Genomic DNA, 26152 nt, shown 5'->3' with positions numbered 1-26152 from the left:
GTTTGGAATTTAGCTTTTTTATTTTATTAATCTTTTGTTTTGTAGTATTAATAACCTTAAGTGGGATGAGTTTAAATCAATCTTTAAAAAAGGTTTCTTTCAAAGATTTTCAATTCGTCTTAAAGTTTTGATCAGGAGTGTATGTATATATGCATCTGACATAGCTCAAAAGGAGATTTAATAAGGCAAAACCCATTGCAAAAAGTAACATTCAACAAATTTGCTGTAATATATATATATATATATATATATATATATATATATATATATATATATATATATATATATATATATATTAGACTACCCGTGACCCATTGGGTCCGTATGTTATATTAGCTATGGAATTAATGTATGAGCGTGGCACTTGTGACGTAAAGAAAATGGTTTTGTGACATAACAGGAACATTTCTATGAAAGTATATTAAAAATGAAAAAAAGAATATAGATAGATTTCTATGAGTCGTTCTGTCTATAGTTGTTTATATAAAAAACTTAGAGCCATTGAATTATAAGTGGTTTGCAATACTTATAGATAAATCTGTACTATTCAAATTTTGATATATCATTAATTTAAACGCGAAAAAATAAAACAAAAACAATTGGGACGCTGAAAACGTACACAGTAAAACAATACGTTGTAAAATGCTCTTATGGTTGTCAAAGGTTAAAGTAGATTTATTGGTAAGAAAATTGCGTTAACATAACTTAAACGTAATACGGAAATGAATGATGTAAAAAAATGCAGAAAGTATTAAGAATTATTTAGATAATTTAAACACGAAAACAAAAAAACAATTGGGACGCTGAAAATGTACACAGTAAAACAATACGTTCTCAACGGTTCAAAGTTGGTTTATTTGTAAGAAAATTGCGATAGTATACTTGTAATACAGAATAGTTGCAAAACACGCTCACCCTTCCCATATTAAATAATAATTTCTAAATAAATAAAATTAATATTTCCGTGCGCAGGTAAAATTCTGCAAAAGTAGCGATCTGTGTTTATTTGTTTACGCTGTTATTGGTTTATGTTTATGTACACATGCGCAACCGGAAGTCGTAAACCGGATGTTGGATTACATAACTCATTACAAGGTCATTTGATTTATATATATATATATATATATATATATATATATATATATATATATACACATACTAGCATGGGTGCCCGGCGTTGCTGGTATTTGGAGGTGTGTGTTGAGCAAAAAAAAAAGTGGTAGTAGGAAGGCAAGCACGAACCTGTACCGCGAAGGAGGAAAATAATGAAAAAAAAAACGTGACGTCTTTGCTGTTACGACCACCGCCAAACCGGAAGTAATGTAGGTTTAAATTAAGGCTAGACAATCGAAAAGAGGGGATGACTTTCGAAAATATCGGCGAAAAAAGCGACCCCTCCATGTTGAAAAGTGCCCAGCTGAGGGTGAAGAAATGAATATCTTTAGCCAATCTTTCGGTATTTGTCGTCAGAAAGGTCGAACTTGAAAACGATACTGATCTTGTGAAAATCCGTCACCTCTGTTGAAAGTTTTAGGCAGACATAAAAACATGCATACATTTATATATTGGTTGCTTAAGCCGATTAAAAAGCTTGCCCTATCTCTGAATACCCTTTATGTAAAATTTCAAATGTTTAGATCAGAGTAATTTGGTAGAGATCACAGAGGTCAATTTTTTTAAAACTTTGAACCCTATTATGACCCCTTAACATTTATTGTTTTGAGCTCAAATCAAGTTATTAAATTAGAACCATGTCCAAGGAACCTATATCTAAAATTCCAAGTGTTTAGACCCAAAATTGGCGGAGGGGTTTGGTAGAGTTCTCAAAGGTCAAATCGACCCCTTAACAGCCAAATTTCTGGCCGAAAACGGATTACTAAGATTTTCCCAAATCTTACTACCCTGTATATCAAATTTCGAGTCTGTAGTCTGAAAATCGACAGAGTTATTGCGTAGGGAAATGTACACAGACAGACAGACATACACGTTCACTTATATATATATATATATATATATATATATATATATATATATATATATGGGTATGTGTGTTTATATTAGAGACATTTTCTCCAATGTAAGCGTTGTGTAAATTTGAATTAGAATTTGTAAATTAAAAGGATAATACAGGGTGCCCCCCCCCCCCAAACGACCCCAACTCTAATTAGGCCCTGTTTCTTATTGTTTTGTCTGAATGAAATGAAACTTTGGTCATAACTAGTTTATTATATTCAAAACATCACATCAAAACACTAGGGTATTTGGCCTTTTTTTCTCCGTTCTACAGCATATGTTCTAGATATACTTTCTATGTTTTTTGTTTTTTTTTGGGTTACCCTATACAATTCAAACGTTTATTTTTTAAATAAAAACTTATTTATTGAAAATTTAAAATCTACTTAGGGTCGATGATGTACATGAAAACAGTTTGTGTTTTTTCTTTTTCTTTCTTTTTTTTTTTTTTACAAAGGTGTCACCGAGGATAAGTGTTAATAAGTGTACAGTAATCAATGGGAAAATATTGTAGTTATCGTTAATAGTGGAAATTTGGTAAATTGGATTATTTAAGTGGACGGCTCATCAAGAACTTGTTTACGTTGGACTTGAAGACGACCATATTTTAGTCAGTTGGAAAGCAGGAAAACAACAGTTCCACAGGTGTGCAGTTCTAAGAAAGAAGCTTTGTTCATGGAATCTAGGTTTAGGTACAGATAAAGAGTAGGGGGAATTTTTGATAGTTGTTTCAATTAGACAAGTGCTTTTCGTGAAAATCAGGCTAGGGGGAGACCATAGATTGGAGCCCAGACTAGCACTTGTCATGAAAATAACGATAACGCAGAGACAGGCTCGCAACGTCTCTTCCGTGGGAAAGAGGTTGCAGGAAAGAGAAAAAATATATATATGTGTGTGTTTGCTTGTGTATATGTTTGTTTATATATGTTTGTATTTCATTTCTTACTAGTGGGGGGGGCCTTGTTCGGTCGTAAAATAAGCTTAAGTAGATTTTAATTTATGTAGGTTGTGTATTTATAATTACGGCGCTAAGTCTCTATTGAATATTATATTGTGCCTAATATATAGTACTAATTTCAAAAGTTAAAAAATTGACTTGGTTTATATCAGCTAGAATCGAAATCAAAACATTTATCTCTCAAGCCGCGTTCGCTATCGTTTGAGCTATCGACAGATAGATAAGAAAGATTTAAAATTGAACATCTTAAAGCTATGAATGAATTTTCATCTGCGCAATAGTAATAGAAATATGTCGGCAAGTTGAAATGGAAATTTTGCATTTCAAGTTGCCGACATATTGCTGTACGCACAGATTTTACTCCCTGTAAACCACTCTTGGTGTATAATTACTATTTCCTGTCAATTTTAGTGTTATGCGATTTAAGAGTTTGTCGGTTAAGTATTTATACACTGATATACACACATCTACTGTTTTATTTATATAGATAAGTTGACGTATATAAATAAAAATGATTTTTTATAAATTTTTCAGCCGTTGCCTCCGATTTTTCTCAGTGTAATGGTACCTGTGTTGTCAGGAGGTTGAAAATAGAGAAATAGAGTAAAGCCAATGAGATGAAGAGGAGTGCGTGTATACGAGGAAATTGTGCACTGATCGCTGTATTTCCCATCCCTTAATTTCTGACAGGCAAAAAACAGCAAAGGTATTTTTAAAACACGAACTTAACTAGATAGAAACTCATAAAGTGTACTTTTTTCCGGGAGAGAGAGGGTGAAAGCAGATGAGACGGATGGAAGTTCAATTGTTAATGTATAGTCTTTTGAGCTAGTATTGTTTTGCATTCGAAAGGAACAGTGGAATCAGGGGATTGCTCCTTTTAGATTGTATTGTAACTGACGGAGAAAATATGTACTTTAATACAAAAATACTAGTATAAAATATCTGGTACAGCAAACTATTCAAATGTCAGGATCAATTAAATGACATTAACGAGAATAAAATACGATACAACATAATGGATGAAAAATAACTCTGGAATAAATGGCAAAAGGTAATGACAGCTACATGAAAATACAGATAATTAAAAAAACAAAAAAAAACAAAAAAAAAACTAAAGCCTAATAGAGTACTAGCATTTAAAACAAATGTAAAAAAGGAATCGAAAGTTAAAAAAAAATTAAACTATAAAAATAAATTGGTAAAACACACACTTATCTAACCTGGAAATCCTTTTGGTCAGTTTGTATACCAGTGGATGAATTGTAGTTTTTACAAGTGCGCGACTAACATAAAATCGATCAAAGGATTATAAAGTAAGATTATTCTTTCAATGATCTAGAATGTTGGATGAAACAATTTAGTTGTTTTAGTACAGAGTTTGAGAATTAGTAATACTGAAATATTTTAATTTTGTTTTACTATAAGCCGCGGAATGATGAAGATTATATTTTCTCTCTATATATATATAGTGATGTTTCGGAAGGAACACTTCCCTTATCAAAAATGAAAATAAACGTTTTTTCTAATTTTAGAAGAGAAAGAATCAAAGGTTGCTGTTATATATACATTTTAATGTCGCACAAAAATAATTATATATATATATATATACATATATATATATATATATATATATATATATATATATATATATATATATCTTTCTCTCACTCTCTCTCTCTCTCTCTCTCTCTCTCTCTCTCTCTCTCTCTATATATATATATATATATATATATATATATATATATATATAAAACAAAGGGATGTAGTGTTTACCTGATATACACAATGGTAAACTTTTTGCTACTGCATTGGCCGGAAAAAAACAATTTTCATTATTTCAGCTGTTTTGAAAACTTTCCAATCGGATTATATGCATCGTCACACTTGACTTATTTTGGAATACATTCTCTCTAAAGAACTATTTTGCATTTTGGATCAACTTGAGCGGAGTTATATGCAAGCTGAAATATTATGCGCGGTTTGTTTTTATATATAGTTTTTTACATATCCAATATTTTTCACTTTTTTATTTGGCAATTTATTACTACAATAAATTGCGGTTTCACTTAATGCCTTAACTAGCAAATTTTAACATTGCTACAAATATAATTTGCTGATTTGTTTATGTCCTCTGATTAGAAGAATAACAAGAATAGCATTCTTTGAAACTCCTCGAAATAAAGACTTTGTGAATTCTTTTTTGGAGTGTTCAGTCGAACAATAAATTTTGATTGTAAAGTTTAACTTACAGTTTTAATTTTCTTTCCCTTATTTTCTTTCTCTAATATATATATATATATATATATATATATATATATATATATATATATATATGATTACAATATAATTACACTTATAACCATAAATATTATCTTATATTAGAATATATCGTGATAATAGAAAGTTCAGTATACTAAATAAAGCAATTAATAAAAAAATAAAATATGTTCACAGTGTCTGTAAGTTATTATTAACTTACTTCTTAAACTTCAATATAAACCATTCACGTATCGGATTTCGGATGATTCAGACCTTACGGATTAAACTAAGTTGATATTTGATATATTTTTTAATTTAATTGACTTTTGTACTTCCCTACAATGAACTCACGCATCGGATTGCAGTTTCATCTGGACCTTGAGCAATAAAACTTCATTAATTATTTTTTAAGTATGAGTGATTGGCGATGATGATGACTTTTGTGACTAAGATTTGTCTCAAATTGGAGGAAGACAACTATGTCGATAAATGGTACTAAAATTTACAGTATATACGATTACGCGGCGGGATAAAGTAATGGCTGTGTTTAAAGATTATTATGAGAGTTACACTCTTTTTAAGGCCATTTAAACTTATAGATGACATTGATTGTGTCTAATATTTTTAGAGTTGAGGAAGTAATGTTTTTTTTATTTACTATGAGATTTTCGGCTTAAAATTTAGAGTAAATATTGAGTCTAATTTTATCGTTATTGTCAATTAGGGATACGCATTTGTGTACAACGTTTTTATCTCTCTCTCGCTTTCTTTCTTTACCTGTCTCTCTCTCCCCCTCTCCATATATATATATATATATATATATATATATATATATATATATATATATATATATATATATATATATATATATATATATATATATACATTTGAGACATCATCCGAGAACTCATTAACAATAAGTGATAGATTTACTGAAATATAAATGAATAAGAATTTGAAGAAAAATATCTAATTATTAGGTTGACAAGAAAGTTCTTGCGGAATTTAAAATTTTGATTTCAAATGATGCGTTTTAAAATAGATTTTCGTTATAATACCTTTACTTTATATATATCGTTTTAAAGAGCGTATTTCGCTCTATCCAATCGTTTTAATTACAGTCGTTTTAAAACAATTATGTCTTTTTTTCAGAACGTTGAATACAAAATGGAACAAAAACAATTTGCAAAATTTTCTTATTTCAATTCAAGCTAGGACGAAAAGCTGCTGAAACAGCTCACGATATGATAGAAGCATTTGGTCCAGGAACTTCTACTGAACGCACAGCACAATGGTGATTTAAGAAACTTCATCGCCACCAGAACGCAAGATTCTTACGTTACTGGCATAAATACACTTGTTTTGTGTTGGCAAATGTGTGTTGATACTGGCGGTGCTTATTTTGATCAATAATTTTTTGTTTGAGCTGAGATATGTTCATCTGAATTTAAAAGTTAAAAAATCGCAAGAACTTTGTCAACCTGATATTTATATTTTTGCAGTTCTTCTTTAACCGTTCCGATTTCTAACGCCTTATTAAATATATATAAACTCTTGTACCAGAACCACCTTAAGCAAACTACTAAACCCCTTTTAATGATTTCATGTTTTAACTTTCTTTTAGACATACATTATTGGCGGAGGTGAACATCCGTTAGAGACATCGATGTGACCGGACTACATGAAGCGATTGGTCACCCAGGAGATGAAGGAATATCTTTACCAGATAAATATTCCGAACATAACCGCCAGTGACAACCAACAACAAAGCAATGAGACATCTACTACACTGAACGGCAGCAGCAAATCACCTAACTACGAAATAGCCTTCCCCATTGGTCTATTCATTGCCGGCACCATCGGAAATATACTCGCCCTTATAGTTTTGGCTCGGGCTAGGAAAGAACATCAGCGCTCTATATTCTACCGTTTGGTGGGAGGTCTAGCCGGTACAGATATAATCGGAATCCTGGCCACATCCCCCGTGGCGATCTCTGTATATTTTAATGGCCTCAACTGGGTAGGCGGACAGCCCCTGTGCGACTATTTCTCGTTTCTAATGATATTTTCCGGCTCCGCGACCGTTTTCATCGTGAGCGCAATGGCCCTGGAACGGTACCTCGCCATCTGCCATCCATACTTCTACAACACCCGAGCGTATCCGATGCTAGCATTCTGGATCTTACTGGCCATCTGGGTGGTCTCCTTCATCATTGCTACGTTCCCGCTATTCGGCTTCGGCCACAACACCATTCAGCACCCGGGAAACTGGTGCTTCTTCAACTCGCACAGCGCCGAGCTGAGCGACCAGATCTTCTCCTATTTCTACGCTATCGTTGGTTTAGCCATGGTCATCTTCACGGTCGTCTGTAACATTATGGCCATGGCCACCTTGGTGCACTCAACCGGAACGTTTCACGTACAGAACAATTATCTGACAAATGTGTCAGCAACACATATCAGCAACCGGAAGCGAAAAGAACAATCAATGCAGATGTTGCTGCTGCTTTTCGGCATTGTTGTTATATTTGCCGTCTGTTGGGCACCCTTAATGGTAAGTATTTATTATAGACAACATCTCCAATGAAATAATAAATAATGGGGAAATTGGGAACAACATACAAATGTAAAACCAGATGTGGGATCATCAATATCTCATACGCACAGCTAAGTTTGCTGCAAGATAGGTGGGTTCTTTTTACCGGGATAGAAAACGTCTCACATCTGGCATCTCTACATAGCCACTATTCACCTATGCAGGGGAGGTATTCTTAATAGATCTGAGCTGGTGCACCAACCACTAGTCTCTCCCTCTTCGACATGGTTTAAAAATAGTCTCTAACCTTATAGATCCCACATTGTCTACCAAACTCTAGCCCCTATCCCATCGACAGAATCTTGCACCCACGTGTTTGTTTTACAAGTATTCCACGAAATGTTCTCGAAGAAAATTACGGCACATGATGCCCTCCGAACGTCAATAGTCCCAATCATCCGACAAACAGAAAATATCACCTCTTCACTGCAGAGGTACCGGAAAGCTTTCTATTCTGATAGCTTCTTTCATCGAACCACTTGTCTTTGGAACTCCCCCCCCACCGCTTTCACTTTCATCGATTGTACCAACGTGAAATTAAATATAAGTTAAAAACATCTTACTCTAAAACTCCACACTTAGGATGCATCTATAAATCTGGCCTGTAATAAAATAAAAAAATAACGTCCTATCTTTCAAGTTCTCCAAATGCTAAACACAAACGTCTGAAAGCATCATTTAGTATTATTTTTAACGAATTGCCTAACGTGTAGCTTTAGAAGTGAGAGTGGGTGGTTGGTTCTAATTAATATATGTGATTTACTGACTGAGCTTGTATTATATTAAAAATCCGGAAACTTAACTCACTTCAAAGTATCGTTGAAACTGATTCATGTAGAGCGATGTGTAATCTGAGATGTCGAGAAAAGGCATTTAATATTGATAAATAACTAACAACCGCCCTTCCATTGGCCGAGAATTAATGAGAATTTACGTGTAACCTTGCTCCAAACTTCTGAATTCCATATTTACACTCCACTTGTTTTATTTCTATAATTTTCGATATTCAAGTAAAATAAAATTAACTAATATCTTATCTTTGTTCTTTATGCCCCCCCGGCATAAATGCCATCGCCATATTATTCTTATTATCTACATATCTATAAAAGTGAGAATGTGTGTATGTGTGTATACTCAACGAATTTTTTTATCTACAGACTTGAAATTTTGTAAATAGGATATTCATACATGTAGAAAACATTTTAATTGGTTTTCATCCAAAAAAGAGGGCTACTAAGGAGTCAAAATTTAAAAGTTTGTACTTGGGGGCCATCGAATGTTATCTGTTTGTCAACTGTTTCACAAGGTTTGAGTACATTTTTTAAAGATGATGGCAAGCTTGTGTAATGGTTATCGTACGTTACCCACTGTCTTTAGGTTATTGGTTTCGATCTCAACTCAAGTTTTTTTTTTTACTTAGAAGAATTGAACTGCTTAGAAAAAAACCCGTAATACTCGCATGCACGTGTCTCAGTTTTTTTCCGTTTTTTTTCCTTCATTTTTTACGGCAAGTACATTTTAAGTATATATATATATATATATATATATATATATATATATATATATATATGTATATATATATATGTGTGTGTGTGTGTGTATATATGCATATGTATATATATATATATATATATATATATATATATGTATATATATATAAAGAAAGCACTTTTGTTAGAAAAATATTGTAGCAGAGTTACGTTTGATTTTGGTATAGGGTGTATCTTCAGTTATATGCTGAACAGAGCTAAATAGCAAGACATGTAGGATAATTTGGATAGTTGGTGTGTATCATCAAAATAGCTATAAATATTATAAGAAAAGCACATAATATTAAATAACATTGTACAACAAAATATATAAACTGGTTAGTGTTCGGGTTGAACAGACAATGCCAAGAGCGGTTTGTTGATTTCATAGTTAACTTTTTCATTCAATCTTCTTCCGGTCAATCAGGATTTTCTTTTAATGAGTTCCTTTTTACAGGAAAATCGCGTCAAAAAATAAAGTGGAATTGTAAACACGTTTTGCATACGAAACATTAATATTAAATCATTTAAATTGAACATATTTCTCATAATCTTTTCTGAGACACTATTAAACTCAAAATTATTTGAAATCATTTTTATTGTATTAAGACTATCAAATAGTAAAAGAACGGATTTTTGGTTATCAGACCTAAACAGCATTTCACATGCCAAATCGATACTTGATTCTGCCTAGTCATTGAAGTAATGAATTTTTCATTCCATGTTATTCGCACAATGAAGATGGAATTTTGCTTTATTTCATAAATTATATTATATATCTAACCATATATATCTTTGAATAAAAAGTGGAACTTAGGTTTACTTTCGACATTCTCCCAACTCTCGCTTCTCTTATTTTGTCCTTTAATCTTCACATTCGATGAGCGATGTTTCTGACAAAGAGGAAGAATTGCTGCTTTCTAGGTTATAATCTATTTCATTTCACACTTATCGTTGGCAAAATTTTGACTTTGAATAAGTATTTTTTAGCTCTTTAGATCAAGTAGCTCATGCCTTGTCTGGAATAATTTCCATTAAAATAAAACAGAGTTAACGCCGAACACTGTTATCTTTCCATGTATAGTCATTTATGTTCATTAGTCAATTACACTATTGTATTTGATACAAAAACGTGATAAAAAGAATAGAAATACATAAATGGATAGATAGGTAGATAAATAAAGAGGGAGAGAAAGAAAGAGAGAGGATGTGTGAGCGTGTGATAGAGACTAGCCGGATACAGTTATCATTATTGATTATAAAATTATTATTATTATTATTATTATTATTATTATTATTATTATTATTATTATTATTATTATTATTATTAAGTGTAAATGTCTGTGTGTAGTTTTGTATGTTCAGATGTCAGTATGTTTCGCTATAAGTAAAAGAAAATACTAACCAGAGATCAATAAAGTTTATATTTTCTGAATCACCAAGCTCTCGGACAAATAATATTTGAAATGAGAAAAAAATTGATTACATCTCTGAGATAGAAATTCCGGAGAATCTGATGGGAAGAGGTCAGCAATATCTTTTATCGTCTGCGCATACGTAGATGATTTAAACTTTTCTTCCTTTAAATATATTCCAACGCATTGACATTAAAGTTCAACTTATCTCAGTGGACAGAATAATGGCCCGAAGACCTTAAGTCTAGGTTCAGTCTCAGCTGACTACGTCTGTTTTATTTTCATTGCTTTACAGACTATAAAATATTTTAAAATATAAAAACGCTTAAAGAAACTTATTCAATTTACGGACGGTACTGAAATAAACATTCGCAAATTAGTATTAAACAAATAAAAACAAAGCAGTAAAAGTAATTTTTATTTCGGCAATTTACAGATTATGCCGAAATAATAATGTTATGATTTAGAAACTCATTCACATGTAAGAGTTGGTCTTCGTTCACTATTCTGTAATTTTATTTAATTGTTAATTTTATCTAATTTTTTAATAAGCAAAAATAATGTAAAATTATATTTAACTTTATTTTTCTGTTGTTGAGACAAATTTTATTTTGTGCTTGATTAGTGTCTAGGTGAGTTATAATAATTTAGTTGATACCATTTTTGTTGGAAGTGATATTTTTTTAAAATTAAAAAAAAAAATGATCCAATGTGCGTTTGTTCCTGCTTTAAAATAATTGAAACATGTAAATAATTGGGACGACTCAGCTGCTACCTTTTAAAATGCAGATTCTTCTTTTTTAGGGCGTTTTAGTGTTTTTATCTATTTCATACTTCTGCAGTTTACAAACCGTGCTACTTTTTCAAGTGAAATTCAAATTACACCGTATCTTTTGTTTATTATATTGTTATGTGAAAGTACAGAATAGTAAGAAAGTCTCCCCCCCCTATTTCTAAATAATAAAGTTATTCGTCCTGCACTGTCCGTAAACTGCAGAGACAGCAAATGTTTTAAGTGTTCACACTTCCTTTTATATTTGAAACAGAAAACAACAAAAAAATAAATTGGACTAATTTCTATTTTGAATACTTTAAATGTTTTAAGTTATTTACTGTTTTCAATGTATGCATTTGATATCATCACTTTCATTTAGCCAAACACGAGTATTTTCCATGATTTGAGTTTACTCTCCCCAGAAAAATATCTAAAAAAATGTTTATTATTTTCTTCTATCATGGTTGATATTTTTTGCACGTAGTCCTATTCCCCCCCCCCAAAGTCCCAACTAAATTTGATGAGTAAAATCAAATGGCGGTATTGTGATCAAATGTGGCGCTCACTTTGAATACAACTTTCTCATTGACAAATGTGCATGTAAAAAAAAATAGCACGGCACAAACAGGTTGACACACTGGTTCTCGCCAGATCACCGTAGTTAAGCAACGTTGAGCCTGGCCAGTACCAGATGGGTGACCAGGCGCTGTATATACCTTCTGGGAAGGTTGGATGTGGGGCCAGCACCCTCACCCTGAAAAAAGAACTACTCGCTACAAAAGCATCTACAAAGTTGTGGATGGCCTATGCCCCTCCAGGGGATCAAGGCTATGGTGGATGGGGGGGGGCATGTAAAATGATAACATCTTCAACTTCTCTCCCACATTTATATTTGAAACAATAACTAAAAGAATAATTTGTAATAATTTCTAAGTGATTTTGAATGCTCATTTTATAGTTTTTAATCTTTGCATTTGTTATCATTACTTTTATTCAGCCAAACACAAGTACTTTCTATCATTTGAATTTACCTCTCCACCTAAAAAATGTCTACAAATGTTCATTATGCTCCTCTTTCCCATCATGATCGATATTTTTTGCAATATACTTTTGCTCGACTACCAACTAATGAGTGGTGGATCGATATGCCAAAACCTATTTGTGGCATTGAAGCAGTTGCAAACAAATGTGGATACAAAATTTACAAGAAAATTTTCTCGGCTTGTCCGGGATAGAAATCGCATATAATAATCAAAATGTCCCCAATACCCTAAGTATAGCAGTTGTGTCCAAACGCAACTTCATTTATTCCATTTATTTCTTGTGGCCTCAGGTAATGCCGGGTATCCCTGCTAGTCATTCATAAAACTCAGCTAAAAAAGCAGCATTACTTTCTTCTTTCGTTAGCGATACGAACTTAAAACCTAGGTGTGCCATGTTCCAATCCAGTTCGTTTGACAGAAAAAACAAACATGAAACTCATGCTGCGAGAAAAGTGGGCTCTCTCTCTACCATGCTTAAAAGTTACTTACGCCTGAAAGTATCTTGTATCTCTACAAGGTCACCATTCGCCCACGCATGGAGTATTGTTGTCACACTTGGGCTGGTGCCTCTGCTGCTGGTCTCTCACTCCTGGATAGGGTTAAAAAAGAGTCGCCAATCTGAACTGTCCCGAATTGTCAGCGAAGCTTCAACCTTTGTCGCATCGACGAAATGTTGTATCCCTCTGCCTGTTTTACAAGTATTTTAATGGTATGTGCTCCGACGAACTACAAGCTCTTGTACCCCCTCGACGTAAATTCCCCCAACAAACCCGACAAGCAACAAAGTCCCATCCCTACACAGGGAACTGCTAGACTTTAAAATTCCCTTCCGGGTTCCTGCTTTCCCAGCTGTTCTGACACGCAGAAGTTCAAGTGTAATGTAAACAGACCTTTTGATGTTGAACTTCCTTCATAGAATTCCTGCAGTTATGTCCCAGGTAGTAGCCCCCTACATCAAAGTGGCACTGTGCCTTGTTTGGGGCGTAAATGCAAAAAAACAAAAAAAAAAACAAAAAAAAACAACAAAAAAAAAACAGCTACCATAAGGGGACAGAAAAATATTTTTGTTCTTGTCTCAAAAGTCATATTCTCAAATGAAGCCGAAAAAAAACTAATCATACAAAACATTGAGTTGACAAAGTTATGTGTTTAAACTACGAAGAAGATAAAGAAGAGAGAAGAAATGAATGGGAGAAAGATTTACTATTAATTATAATTATCTATTATTTATCTTCTTCCGAAAGTCATATCCTCAAATGAAGACGAAAAAAAAAAAACTAAAACAAAACATTGAAGTTGAGATTAATTAATTAATTGACGTCATTACACACTACCAGACTTTTTCTACAAATTAAAAATTCAAACACATCCAGAGAAAACAATTTGAGGCACATTTTGGTAATTAATAATTTTTAGAAAAATGGGGAGTGTGGGTTTATTTAATTTATCACTTTAATGGGGATACGCTCTATTTTATTTTATTGTATTTCAAATAACTTTATTATTTTTATTTTCTTTCATTAGTTGAAAAACCTAAATTTAAAAGCTAATCACATCGATATATATATATATATGCATCTACATATATATATATATATATATATATATATATATATATATATATATATATATATATATATATATATATATATACAAGCAGAAATACCCGTCGTTGACTGGGTTCAAAAACAGCCTACAGAAAATGGACTGTGATTGATGAAAGTATGATAGGTTATGAAAAGGAGGGGGCTGTAAAGAGATACTCAAAAATTTTACCCTAAGCAAAATATGATGAAAGTAAAGATAATTTTCGCGAAAATATATTTTTTATATCAACTTTGTTTCCATTCGTAGCCAAGAGTGACCAACAAAATGATGTTTCCTTACAAAGAGAAAATGTTATATATATAATACTATAGGTATACAAGAAATAAATGTTACCATAGTCAATAAAAGTTACTTTTATGGTAGAAAAGTTCATTAGTTTGTACTTTTAAGTTGTTTAAAAGAAAAATAATTCACAAACCGGTTTTAAAAAAATAAAAATGGCAGTGACTTTGAAATGGAGAGCACCGTTTTCAATTTGAAGGAGGGGCAACTTGAGCATTCTGTGTTAACAATTTAAGAGAGTTCTGTCAACGTAAGGAATATTCATAAACATATTTTAATGTTTCCGTTATTTTGTGCTTGAGAAATATTCGATTATGGCATGTGTAGCTTATATAAAAATTCATTTAAGTAGTTATCGCCTCAAATTTCGTTTTAATTTCGGTTCGCTGAAATTAGTTCAAGTAAAGAGCATTAAAAAACTATTTCAAAACAAAAAAATGAACTAAACTTTTAGTGACTATGGTAACATTTATTTCTTGTATATTTATTTTTTCGGGTAGCCGTTTGTTGGCTTTTCTGCTAAACACTCTTACTAAATAATATCGACGAAATATCGAAAAACAAAGAAACAAAAACAGTTTTGAAAAATAATGAAGCTTTACTTACTTTAGTAAAATAATCCGAAACAGCAAAATGGGATATTAAAAAAGTAAACACGTAATTACTTTAGTTTTTTAAAGCAAAGAATCGATATAAATATGAATAAGAAGAAAATGGCGCCCTTTTCAAGTAGTACAGCTTCGTTTCAGTTTTACAGTATTGAACAATGCAGTATTCCGCGGTCGGATTCAGGGTTGTACTATTGTAATGTAAAGAACACGCAGAAAGGGTTGTAATCAACTGAATTCCTTCTAGTACACTGATAAAAAAAGCATAAACAGATATATAAATAAAAATAAAAAGGTTATGTAAATGTTTTTTAAAAAGACACATAATCACGTTAGCAGGATTTTTCCTTCTTTTGACACGATAACAAGTAACGTTCTTATTTTTTATTATTTATCTATTTTCGAAAGAGGGCCACGTGCAAGTGGAGAAGGAAAAAAAAGAGTTATGCAAAATTTGTCTCGAGAATTGTCTATAGTTCCAACTTTTTTTTTTTTTTTTTGCTTTCACTTTAATAAGAACGTGAATTCATGAGATGAATTTATTCGACACAATATTATTAAACTCACAAAAATAAATAAAAGCTAACGTGAATTAAGATTAAAGTTAAAGTGTTATTGTGGGCCCTCACCACTTTTAAAAAACCTTGTTAAACTTTGTGACATATTTACATTCTATGAAGGTCAGGCGCGAACGAACACCCAATAAGTTTATTATACCATATTTCTTCAAACTGAAACATAGTTATGAAAGTATACTTACGGAAATAACTTTGTTAAAGTTTGTGCCATATTTCAATGGAGTACAGGCGCGAATGCAGATCCCACAATTTTATTATACCATCACTATTTAAGTTGAAACATACTTATCAAAGTATTCTTATGTACATCTATACCAAAAACCCTTGTAAAAGTTTTTTTTTTCATTTTTTATTTCCATACTTTGGGAGCCAGGCGCGAACCCAGACCCCACAATGTTTATGAACCACCGTTCTGCCAGATCAAACATACCCATTTCTGATCCTCGATACATCTTCTATCATTATATGTAATCGGTTTTTTAAAATAGTCAACCATGTACCGGCCTATTCGGGACCAGACACACACGCGCGCGCGCACACACACACACACACACAGACGTTTAGCTTTATATATATATATATATATATATATATATATATATATATATATATATATATGTGTTTAAATAACGGGGGGGGTCCTAACAATGTGCATTTTTTAACATTATTTTATTATTCCGTGTTTTGGTTTTTCATTGAAACTTATGAGTAGATCATTGTAATAATGTTTTAAAATCATTGAAATCGTTTTTAACGCGTTTCAGACGTTCTGTGAAGCGTCCTCTTCAGAAAGTATTTTAAATGTAAGATATTTAGAATATACTCAAGATGCGTTTAAAATGCAAAAGAACATTTCGTAGTTCATTATGCACATTGTTAGGACCCCCCCCGTTATTTAAACACACATATATATATATATATATATATATATATATATAAAGCAAAACGCCTGTGTGTGTGTGTGCGCGCGTGTGTGTGTGTCTGGTCCCGAATAGGCCGGTATATGGTTGACTATTTTAAAAAACTGATTACATATAATGATAGAAGATGTATCGAGGATCAGAAATGGATATGTTTGATCTGGCAGAACGGTGGTTCATAAACATTGTGGGGTCTGGGTTCGCGCCTGGCTCCCAAAGTATGGAAATAAAAAATGAAAAAAAAACTTTTACAAGGGTTTTTGATATAGATGTACATAAGAATACTTTGATAAGTATGTTTCAACTTAAATAGTGATGGTATAATAAAATTGTGGGATCTGCATTCGCGCCTGTACTCCATTGAAATATGGCACAAACTTTAACAAAGGCTTTTCATATCTATTTCCGTAAGTATACTTTCATAACTATGTTTCAGTTTGAAGAAATATGGTATAATAAACTTATTGGGTGTTCGTTCGCGCCTGACCTTCATAGAATGTAAATATGTCACAAAGTTTAACAAGGTTTTTTAAAAGTGGTGAGGGCCCACAATAACACTTTAACTTTAATCTTAATTCACGTTAGCTTTTATTTATTTTTGTGAGTTTAATAATATTGTGTCGAATAAATTCATTTCATGAATTTACGTTCTTATTAAAGTGAAAGCTAAAAAAAAAAAAAGTTGGAACTTTAGACAATTCTCGAGACAAATTTTGCATAACTCTTTTTTTTTCCTTCTCCACTTGCACGTGGCCCTCTTTCGAAAATAGATAAATAGATAAATAATAAAAAATAAGAACGTTACTTGTTATCGTGTCAAAAGAAGGAAAAAATCCTGCTCACGTGATCTATCGACCTACTGACTCGTGTTAACGGTGAAATAGTTTCCCTGTCATCATGTAATCAAATAAGACAGAGAGGTTGCGTTGCTTCGAGGGAGGAGTCACCCACGTGTACATAGCACAGCTGTCCACATACACGTAAACAAACACTTTCACTAGTCTGCACTTAAAAGTACACATTTCGAGGCAGATTGATGCTTACCTCATTACACTACACTTAAAATACTTGAAACGCTATCAAAACGTGAACGTAATGTTTATATATGGCCAACTTTTGGATTACAATTGTGAATAATAATGTTTACACACAACTAATATATATATATATATATATATATATATATATATATATATATATATATATATATATATATATATGGGGGTTTGAAAACATTATTCATTATTGTAATCCAAAAGTCTTATATAAACTTTATGTTCACTTTTTGATATATTACAGAACAAATGGCGAAGAAAAAAAAACGGTTTGCTCTAATACGTCGATTTCGACAAGAGAGTCAAAACACACACACACATACGTATATATATATATATATATATATATATATATATATATATATAGTCTGTTTATTATACAACACACACGTTATATATATATATATATATATATATATATATATATATATATATATATATGAATATAAAAATGAAGAATATAACTGGTATATAGTCTTCTTATTATACACACATTATTAGTTACATATGTGTAAACATGTTTCAGTGGAATCTCAATTTAAATAGACCACCTTGTTTAACTTTTTTGGTCTAATAATGAATTAGGTGGTCTCTTTAAATTAAACGGGTTTGATTGGTTTTACATTCAGAAAACTACTTTACGCACACACACACACGCACACGTATATATATATATATATATATATATATATATATATATATATATATATATATATATATGGACTCTCCTATACGACATAATCACGTTGACACATCGATTCTCCTTAGATGTTGAACAACAACGTGGAGCCTGGCCAGTACTAGATGGGTGATTATTTGGGAATACTGAGTGCTGTATGTATTGCGCCGGGTATAGAAATGTCCAGCTTTGTATCTGGAGGCGCATTTACAACTGCCAAGAGAGATGCACCCTAAGTTTTCGTTAAGACGGGCATCTAGGAGAAGGAAAACTTTGATATAAAACCTTATATTTTTTAATGCTATTTATTATTTTATTTTATCTTTTTTGAATGCTTTAAGATGATGAGGCTTCATAATTTGTGCATTCAGTTTTTTGCAGACTGTTATCCTCATCATCATAGTTGTTGTTGGTTCCCAACGTTTCGACCAACTCATCCTCTGGACTTCTTCAGGTAATTAACAACGACAGAATAGGAATGCTGAATCTTGTAACTGTATCCCCACTAATTATTGCCTTTCAAAGTTTCTGTTGCCTCACCACGTTTTGTGGGGTAGAAGTTCTTATCTTTCTGATGAGTAAAGGCGAAATAAATTCAAAAATTGAAATAATAATTCCATGAATGATTCTGCGCTACTAAACCGGTGCTGTTAAGAATTAAACATTTTAACATACTGGAAGACATCAACAGTAAGATGAACAACATCTTGAACTTTGGAATATAGACTTTTTGTATATGCATCGGGCTTCATAATTTAAAGGATTTTTATATAAAAAAGGGTGAAATATAGTTGTAGAAGCATATTTGCCCATATATAGATATGACATTTGTTGTTTAGTTTGTATGCATGTATTACATCGAGAAGTGCTCTTACTGGCGTTAGAATACTAAAAACATTTATGCAGAGAACTATATCTAAAAATATCAGTAAAGAACCGAAACAATTGTATACATGCATAGTCAGGAAAATTTTTTTAAGGTGAGCACAAAAATGTGTATTTTTTCCTTGTTAAGCATTACATTAAAATATTTATAGCTCTAGCATTGCACTATGGAGCTATCTAAATGGATTTTGTGTTATCAATATCTGTATTTGAATATAAATTAGAAAACTTAATATATATATATATATATATATATATATATATATATATATATATATATATATATATATATATATATATTACTAGCATGGGTGCCCGGCGTTTCCTGGGCGTTTGTATGCTGAGCAAAAAAAAAACCCCAAAAAAACAAAACAAAACAAAAAACAAAAAAAAAAGGTCAATTTTTTAAACTTTGACCCCTATTATAACTCCTTAGCATTTATTGGTTGGGGCTCAAATCAAGTTATTAAGTTAGATCCATGTCCAAGGAACCTATATGTAAAATTTCACGTGTTTAGACCCCAAATTGTCCGAGAAGTTTAGTAGAGTTCTCAAAGGTCAAATCGTTGAACTTTGACCCCTTAATCGCTAAATTTCTGTCCAAAAACCGACCACATCTATGTTGAGCAAAAAAAAAAAAAAAGTGTCAATTTTTTTAATTTTGACCCCTATTATGACCCCTTAAAATTTATTGTTTTGGGCTCAAATCAAGTTTCTAGACCCAAAATTGTCGGAGGAGTTTGATAGAGTTCTCAAAGGTCAAATCGTTGAACTTTGACCCCTTAACAGCCAAATTTCTGGCCGAAAACCGACCACATCGATTTTCCCAAATCTCAGTACCCTGCATATCAAATTTCGAGTCTGTAGACCAAAAATTGACAGAGTTATTGCGTAGGGAAATGTACACACACAGACACAGAGATACACACACAAGAAGACAGACACTTTCACTTTTATAGATATATAGATATATAATAATTAATACATATAATCAGTCAATAAATCACATTACAAAAATACACCAATTTCATTTCAGTTACACATCCATATTTGTTCCAAAAAGAATATGAATTGCATCATATCTTTTTAAATATATTAACGACCATATGACGTTTTATATATATATATATATATATATATATATATATATATATATATATATATATATATAAACTTACTCTCTTTCACAACGCTATGCACCCTCTTTTTTAAATTTCCATCAACTTTTTCCGTTTCTGAAATAAAACAGGTCATATATTTCATTACATCAAAATGTATTTTAAAATATTTGTACAGGTGTTTTGTTTTCTTAATTTCATTCATCCAGAGGAAGTCTCGAAATAAAGACGAAACGTTGATGAACACATAGCTTGCTTTGTTCCTTTTTTATTTCCCTATATATATATATACATATATATACACTTTTGAAAATGCATTTCTCTTTTACAACAATGTACTTACTTTCAAAACATTCCATTAAATAAAGCACACACACACACACACACACACACACACACACACACACACACACACACATATGTATAAACTAACTCGTACATATATATATATGCATATATATATAAACTCGTAGATATATATATATATATATATATATATATATTTATATATTTAACATAAATTATCCTAGAATGTCATATTTTGATTTGTACCCAATGTAGTAACCAACATACCTCCCCATTTTTCTTTATTTATGCAACGTTTCATATTTATATAAGTGCATATGTTAGGGTGTGCCTCCCACTGTAGACCTCTTATACTAATAAAAATGTATGTTGGGAGTAAGGCGAAGATCTACACACAGACAATTCGGCTTAACTAACGATAAGTACAAGATGCAAATACGCTGATGATACAAGTTTACGTTTTCAACAATCACATTGCATTAAATCACGTTAAATGATTTCGCACGTTATCACCGACGAGATGGGGGAGAATCGAGTTGTCTTCATCAGTTTTAATTTTTACTAACAAGCAATTGTAAGCCATTAAAATTTCAATAGGGATAAGTTTTCGAAAAGGAGCTTCGTGACGCGATTGAAGTTATGCTACGAGAAAATGGCACATTCGTTAAGTCCCTTTTTTATTTATGCTTATGTTTTACACATATAACTTGTTACTTCCGCCTATATCCTCTTCGTAGCACATCAGTAATAATTCTACGGAACCAGTATGTGTAGTTTGGGGCATAGTCTTTTCTTGTGTTAATACGACGGTGTACACTTATTCATTTTAAGCTTGAAGATATGTGGGTTAGAGTAATTCCAGTACCGATTATCCTAAAATTAGTGACACCCCCAACTACGCAGGGTAAGAATGACCATCGGAATGTCAAGAACGGGTGGAGAGAGGTGGTGTAGTAAGAATATTGATCACCCCTCTCCCAGCCATAGTGCTAACTGAGATTTTAAAAAACCCGCTGGAATTATATTAAAGCGGTTAGCTCCCCAGAAGGCTTTCACATTTATCAGCTAGTTTTACCTGATTTTCGGAGAGGGTATATTTGTTTTGCAAAAAATAAATCATATAATAAAACAGTGGTTATAATAAAAATCAAATTGAAATATATTAAATATCACAATAATAGCGTACCTAAATATTGAATATTTCCGATTAAATTCCCCATAAATATAGGATGAATTAATATTTGCCAAATAAAATTTGTTAGAAAAATCCGCACAACATGGACACCAAATTTTTTTAACCATTCATAAGGGGAGATCAGGGAGGGTATATATGAAATGTACATAGGGGGAAATAGCACAAAATGAAAGTATTTGAGGGTATATATAAAGGGAAAACATTCAGTTTGTCAATATAAAAATAAATTATAACTATATTTAAAAGCAGAAGAGAACCATTAGCAACCCCTCTTAAAAAATAAGATTTTGCTTTTTTAGGCAATTACGTGTGAATATTTCGAATAAAATATTTTTTAGAATTTATAGTGGGGGGTCATTTTTTCATATAAATTTAATAAAATGATCCCCCACTCTAACTTTTTGGAACAGGTTACTAATCTTAAATATATGTCTAACTCTAAGTCTGACTTGTAACGTATTAAAACCACACAAAATCCTCTTAAGAAGTAAAACATGCGGAATTTATCTCCCATAGCAAAAAAAAAAATGGTTAACAGTCTTGAGTCCTAAACCATTAGAAAGCCTTAGAAATAAGGGTTTTACTTTACATTAAATTGACAGCACTGTTCATGTCCATTCACAATCGAGTATATTTTTATGTGCTCTGAATAGTTTGAAAATGAACAAAAAAAATTCGATTTAGATATTTGCAAATTTTACAGTATCCTTTTATAATCGGTTTATTTGTATTATTTTTACTTTTCCAAATATAATTAACGTAGGAACAACACAGTCATTTGTTAAAGTGTAGAACAGGTCACAGTCGAGAAATTATAAACAATAATAAATTTTGCAGTGCTAATCGAACTGAAGGTAAGTGGTAGAATAAGTCATTTGTTTCCAAATTGAGGAATTAAGCCTCCTTAATTAAAGTAAGCGTCCGGTTGGTTGTTTATTTCTTTTAATCAGTATGCAAAGATCACTTTGAACAACATAATTTGAAATAATAAAAAAAAACGTTGTTTGAGCACGTTAAAAGTACTGTACAATTTTTCTATTTTTTGCTATTGTTTGTTGCTTCTTACAAATTTCGGCTGGTAATTTTTCTACACGTTAACTAAGCGAAAAAAAAATACTTATAAATTAAGGTGGAGGTGCTTAGAGCATATTTTAAACTACAGTGGCTGTACCCCCGCCCCATAAAAATGTACTTGAACTATGCGTTAATATACTTATAAATAAGGTTGGAGATGCTCAGAGCGTATTTTAAACTGCAGTGGCTGTAACCCCCACCCCAATAAAATATACTTGGACTATGCGATTTTGTGGAGAGTAGCCGTCGAAGATGTGTTAATGTCAATCGGTTAGTTATACAAAAACGAAAAAAGTGTATAAACAAAAAAGTTACCGGTGAACGCTTATTAGAAAATGAGGCGAATTAAATGAGTGACCTTAATAGAATTGTAACACGGCTGATCTCTCTCTCTCTCTATCTATATCTCTGTCTCTCTCTCTCTTCCCCTTTCTCTCTATGTTTCTCTATTTCTAACTGTCTCTCTCCCCTCCCTCTCCCCCCATTCTCTTTCTTTTTCTCTACCTGTCTCTCTCCTCCCCTGTATCCCCCTTTTCTTTTTGTGTCTATCTATTGCTCGCTCGTCGGTGAGAATGTATACTGCTTAGCGAATCAGCGAGGGTGGATTTTAGCAAGGGAGAAATTATAATCTATGAATAGGAATAGTAAACGATATCTTAAGTGTATATGTCGAGTAATAAGTTAAGAGCGATGAAAACCCAGTAGGGTAGGAATAAGTAGGAATGGTGGCGGTGTTAAGTGGGAGTGGTGGAAGTACAGGAAAGGTAGAGAGGGCAATAGGGACTACTACCTCTATAAATAGTGAGATTGTGATCGTGGCGTTCCTCGGAACTAACGTAAGATTTTAATATAACGCCTATATGTGTATATAATGGTGTGCTAAAGTCACACCAGACAGTGGCGAATAGTGTAGACATAATAAATTTGTATGCGGCCTCTGTTGTTGTAAGCCTACGGTATTTTGGTCCAGAGGGAGGAAACTGCATCTCTGTATATATATATATATATATATATATATATATATATATATATATATATATATATATAATGAAAATTACAATTGAATTTACCAAAATGATCCAAGATGGTAAAATTAAAGTAAATTATAAATATTAAAAAATTAATATTTATAAAATTATCTCAGCCAGATATAAAAGCTCGATAAAACCAAATAGGAATTAGAGCTTATAATATGAGCAAACAGTTAATGAAATATGTTAAAACACACTTTGAAATGAGTTAAAAACATGTTTAATCTGAAAAGGAAACACTAAATAAATGGATAGTCCTTAATCCGCGGAATTTCGAAGAAATACTCTCCTTCTCATCAGAGGGTAGGAATTAGCAAAATGCGGGATCGGATTTTGCTTGCAGAAGTATTTGATGAAACAACCAGTAAGTCAAAGATCTTACTTGAAAACAAAATAAGTTAAGCAGAGGGAATCTGGTAAAGAAAAAGTTGATTACACTTTTTTTTTCTTCCTTTAAAGATTGTAATGCTGGGTATGGGGCAGCCAAACCAGCTGCCAACATTGCCCCGCTTTTTTATTGAAACCAACCGAGAGCTCTTTTTAGTATCCTCGCTGTTCCCTGAAGTGCACTTGTCTGAATCTCTTTTGCACTTGGGTCACCAGGAATTTTAGTTAGGTAGGACTTCAGGTTCTTCTTCATAAGTCCTGTGGCACCTATGATAACTGGTAATATCGATATCCCCTTTAGATTCCAGTTTCTTTTCGTATCATACATGAGACCTTGGTATTTGGTCTGTTTCTCTCTTTCAGCTCTGTTAAGACCGCCATCATTAGGAACACTCACTTCAATCAAGGTTGCAACTCTCTCTGACTTATTCCATATAACTATGTCAGGTTTCACAGCAGCATTTTCAAGGTAGGTGTCTGTAGGGATTACATGGTCGTAATGTATGGTATATAAGTCATTTCCAACTGTTCTTTCAGGTTGATATTCCCAGGACTTGCTGCTACACTGGATGTTTAATTTTTTACAGATGGTCCAGTGGAGGTACTTGCATACTCCATCATGTCTCGCTGTATAGTAGCCGTCCCCTAGAAGAACTTTGCAACTTGATATCAGATGACCAACACTTTCCAATTCTGTATGGCAGAACCTGCATTTATTGTCATTACTGATCGCTGCCATCTTCTTGAATGCATTGGTCATCAATCCCTGGTCTTGGGCAGCCATTATGACCCTTTCCTGATCGTGGTGGAGTGATCCTCTTTTGAGTCAGTCCAAATAACCTTTATCTATGTATTCCTGAGAGAGTTCCCCCAGAAAATACTTTGCACGCGGATGTTGTTCCCATTCTTTAAGGTTCATCTGTTGAAAGGTCTCGGTATATTTCTGCCGGCTCTTTCTTGCTATTTCTATGGCACACTTGTTTGGTGTTTCGTCCTCATCTGAGAGACAACTCTGACCAAAATGCTTGGCCAGCTGGGTGACTGATGTTGTTCTGCTGGCTCTTGTCTCTTGATGTTCATATACTATTGAGAGGGTGTCATTCTGGGAGCTTCTCAGATACTGACCGGTGCTCACAATAGTTGCCCTATGTTGATGATTAATCTCTGAGAATCCCAGACCTCCTTCTCCCCTGGGCAAATACAGCCTTGGTAGACACTGATTTCTGTATATTATTTTATGAAGCGTTAGTAGCTTCCATGTCTTTACATCTATCCGGTTGATGTATTTTTGTGGCCAGTCAATGATAGCAAAGCTGTATGTTATTACTGGCATAGCAAGCTGGTTTATGGCAGTAATTTTATTTTTATTGGTGAGTTGGGTTTTGCATATTTTCCTCACCCGGCGTACATATTCTTTACTAATCGTCTCCCTTATGTTGTATGTTCTCGTTTTCCTCAATGTCAAGGTACTTGTAAGCCTCATGCTCTTCTAGATCCCTGATGTCGATGTTTTCATTAAGCTGCATATTTTCTGTGTGGATCTTCTTCCCAGCTCTGAGTGTACATTTGGCACATTTATCCAGGCCAAACTTCATTCCGATGTCACTGGAGAATGTGTGTACTACCTACAGAAGGTGGTGCAGATCGGTGTCAGAGCTAGCATACAGCTTAAGATCATCCATGAAGAGCAGATGGTTTATTCTCTTGCTTGGATCTCGATGGCGTAGAAGATAAAAAATCCAGTGACGGTAAAATCCAAATGTAAAACTTCAAGAAAGTTAAAAGAATTTCCATTTGTACAAGTAAAATCCAAGGAAATCCCGTAATTGGAAGAA

At 32.6% G+C, this 26152-nt stretch overlaps 1 protein-coding gene across 1 annotated transcript in view; it reads left to right on the top strand.

The window, feature by feature from the left end:
* LOC145289926 (prostaglandin E2 receptor EP4 subtype-like) overlaps positions 1–26152 on the top strand; it is a 154451-nt gene that overhangs the window by 107185 nt on the left and 21114 nt on the right. Inside the window, exon 2 of the mRNA XM_080136449.1 lies at positions 6858–7787. Within this exon, the coding sequence (XP_079992575.1) occupies positions 6915–7787 (873 nt within the window). The 5' untranslated portion in view covers positions 6858–6914. The remainder of the gene's footprint in view (positions 1–6857; positions 7788–26152) is intronic.

The sequence above is a fragment of the Euprymna scolopes genome, chromosome 2 (genome assembly GCF_053919585.1).
Source record: "Euprymna scolopes isolate OS-2025 chromosome 2, ASM5391958v1, whole genome shotgun sequence".
In the NCBI taxonomy this organism is placed as follows: domain Eukaryota; kingdom Metazoa; phylum Mollusca; class Cephalopoda; order Sepiida; family Sepiolidae; genus Euprymna; species Euprymna scolopes.
This window is presented reverse-complemented; position numbering and strand designations above follow the sequence as displayed.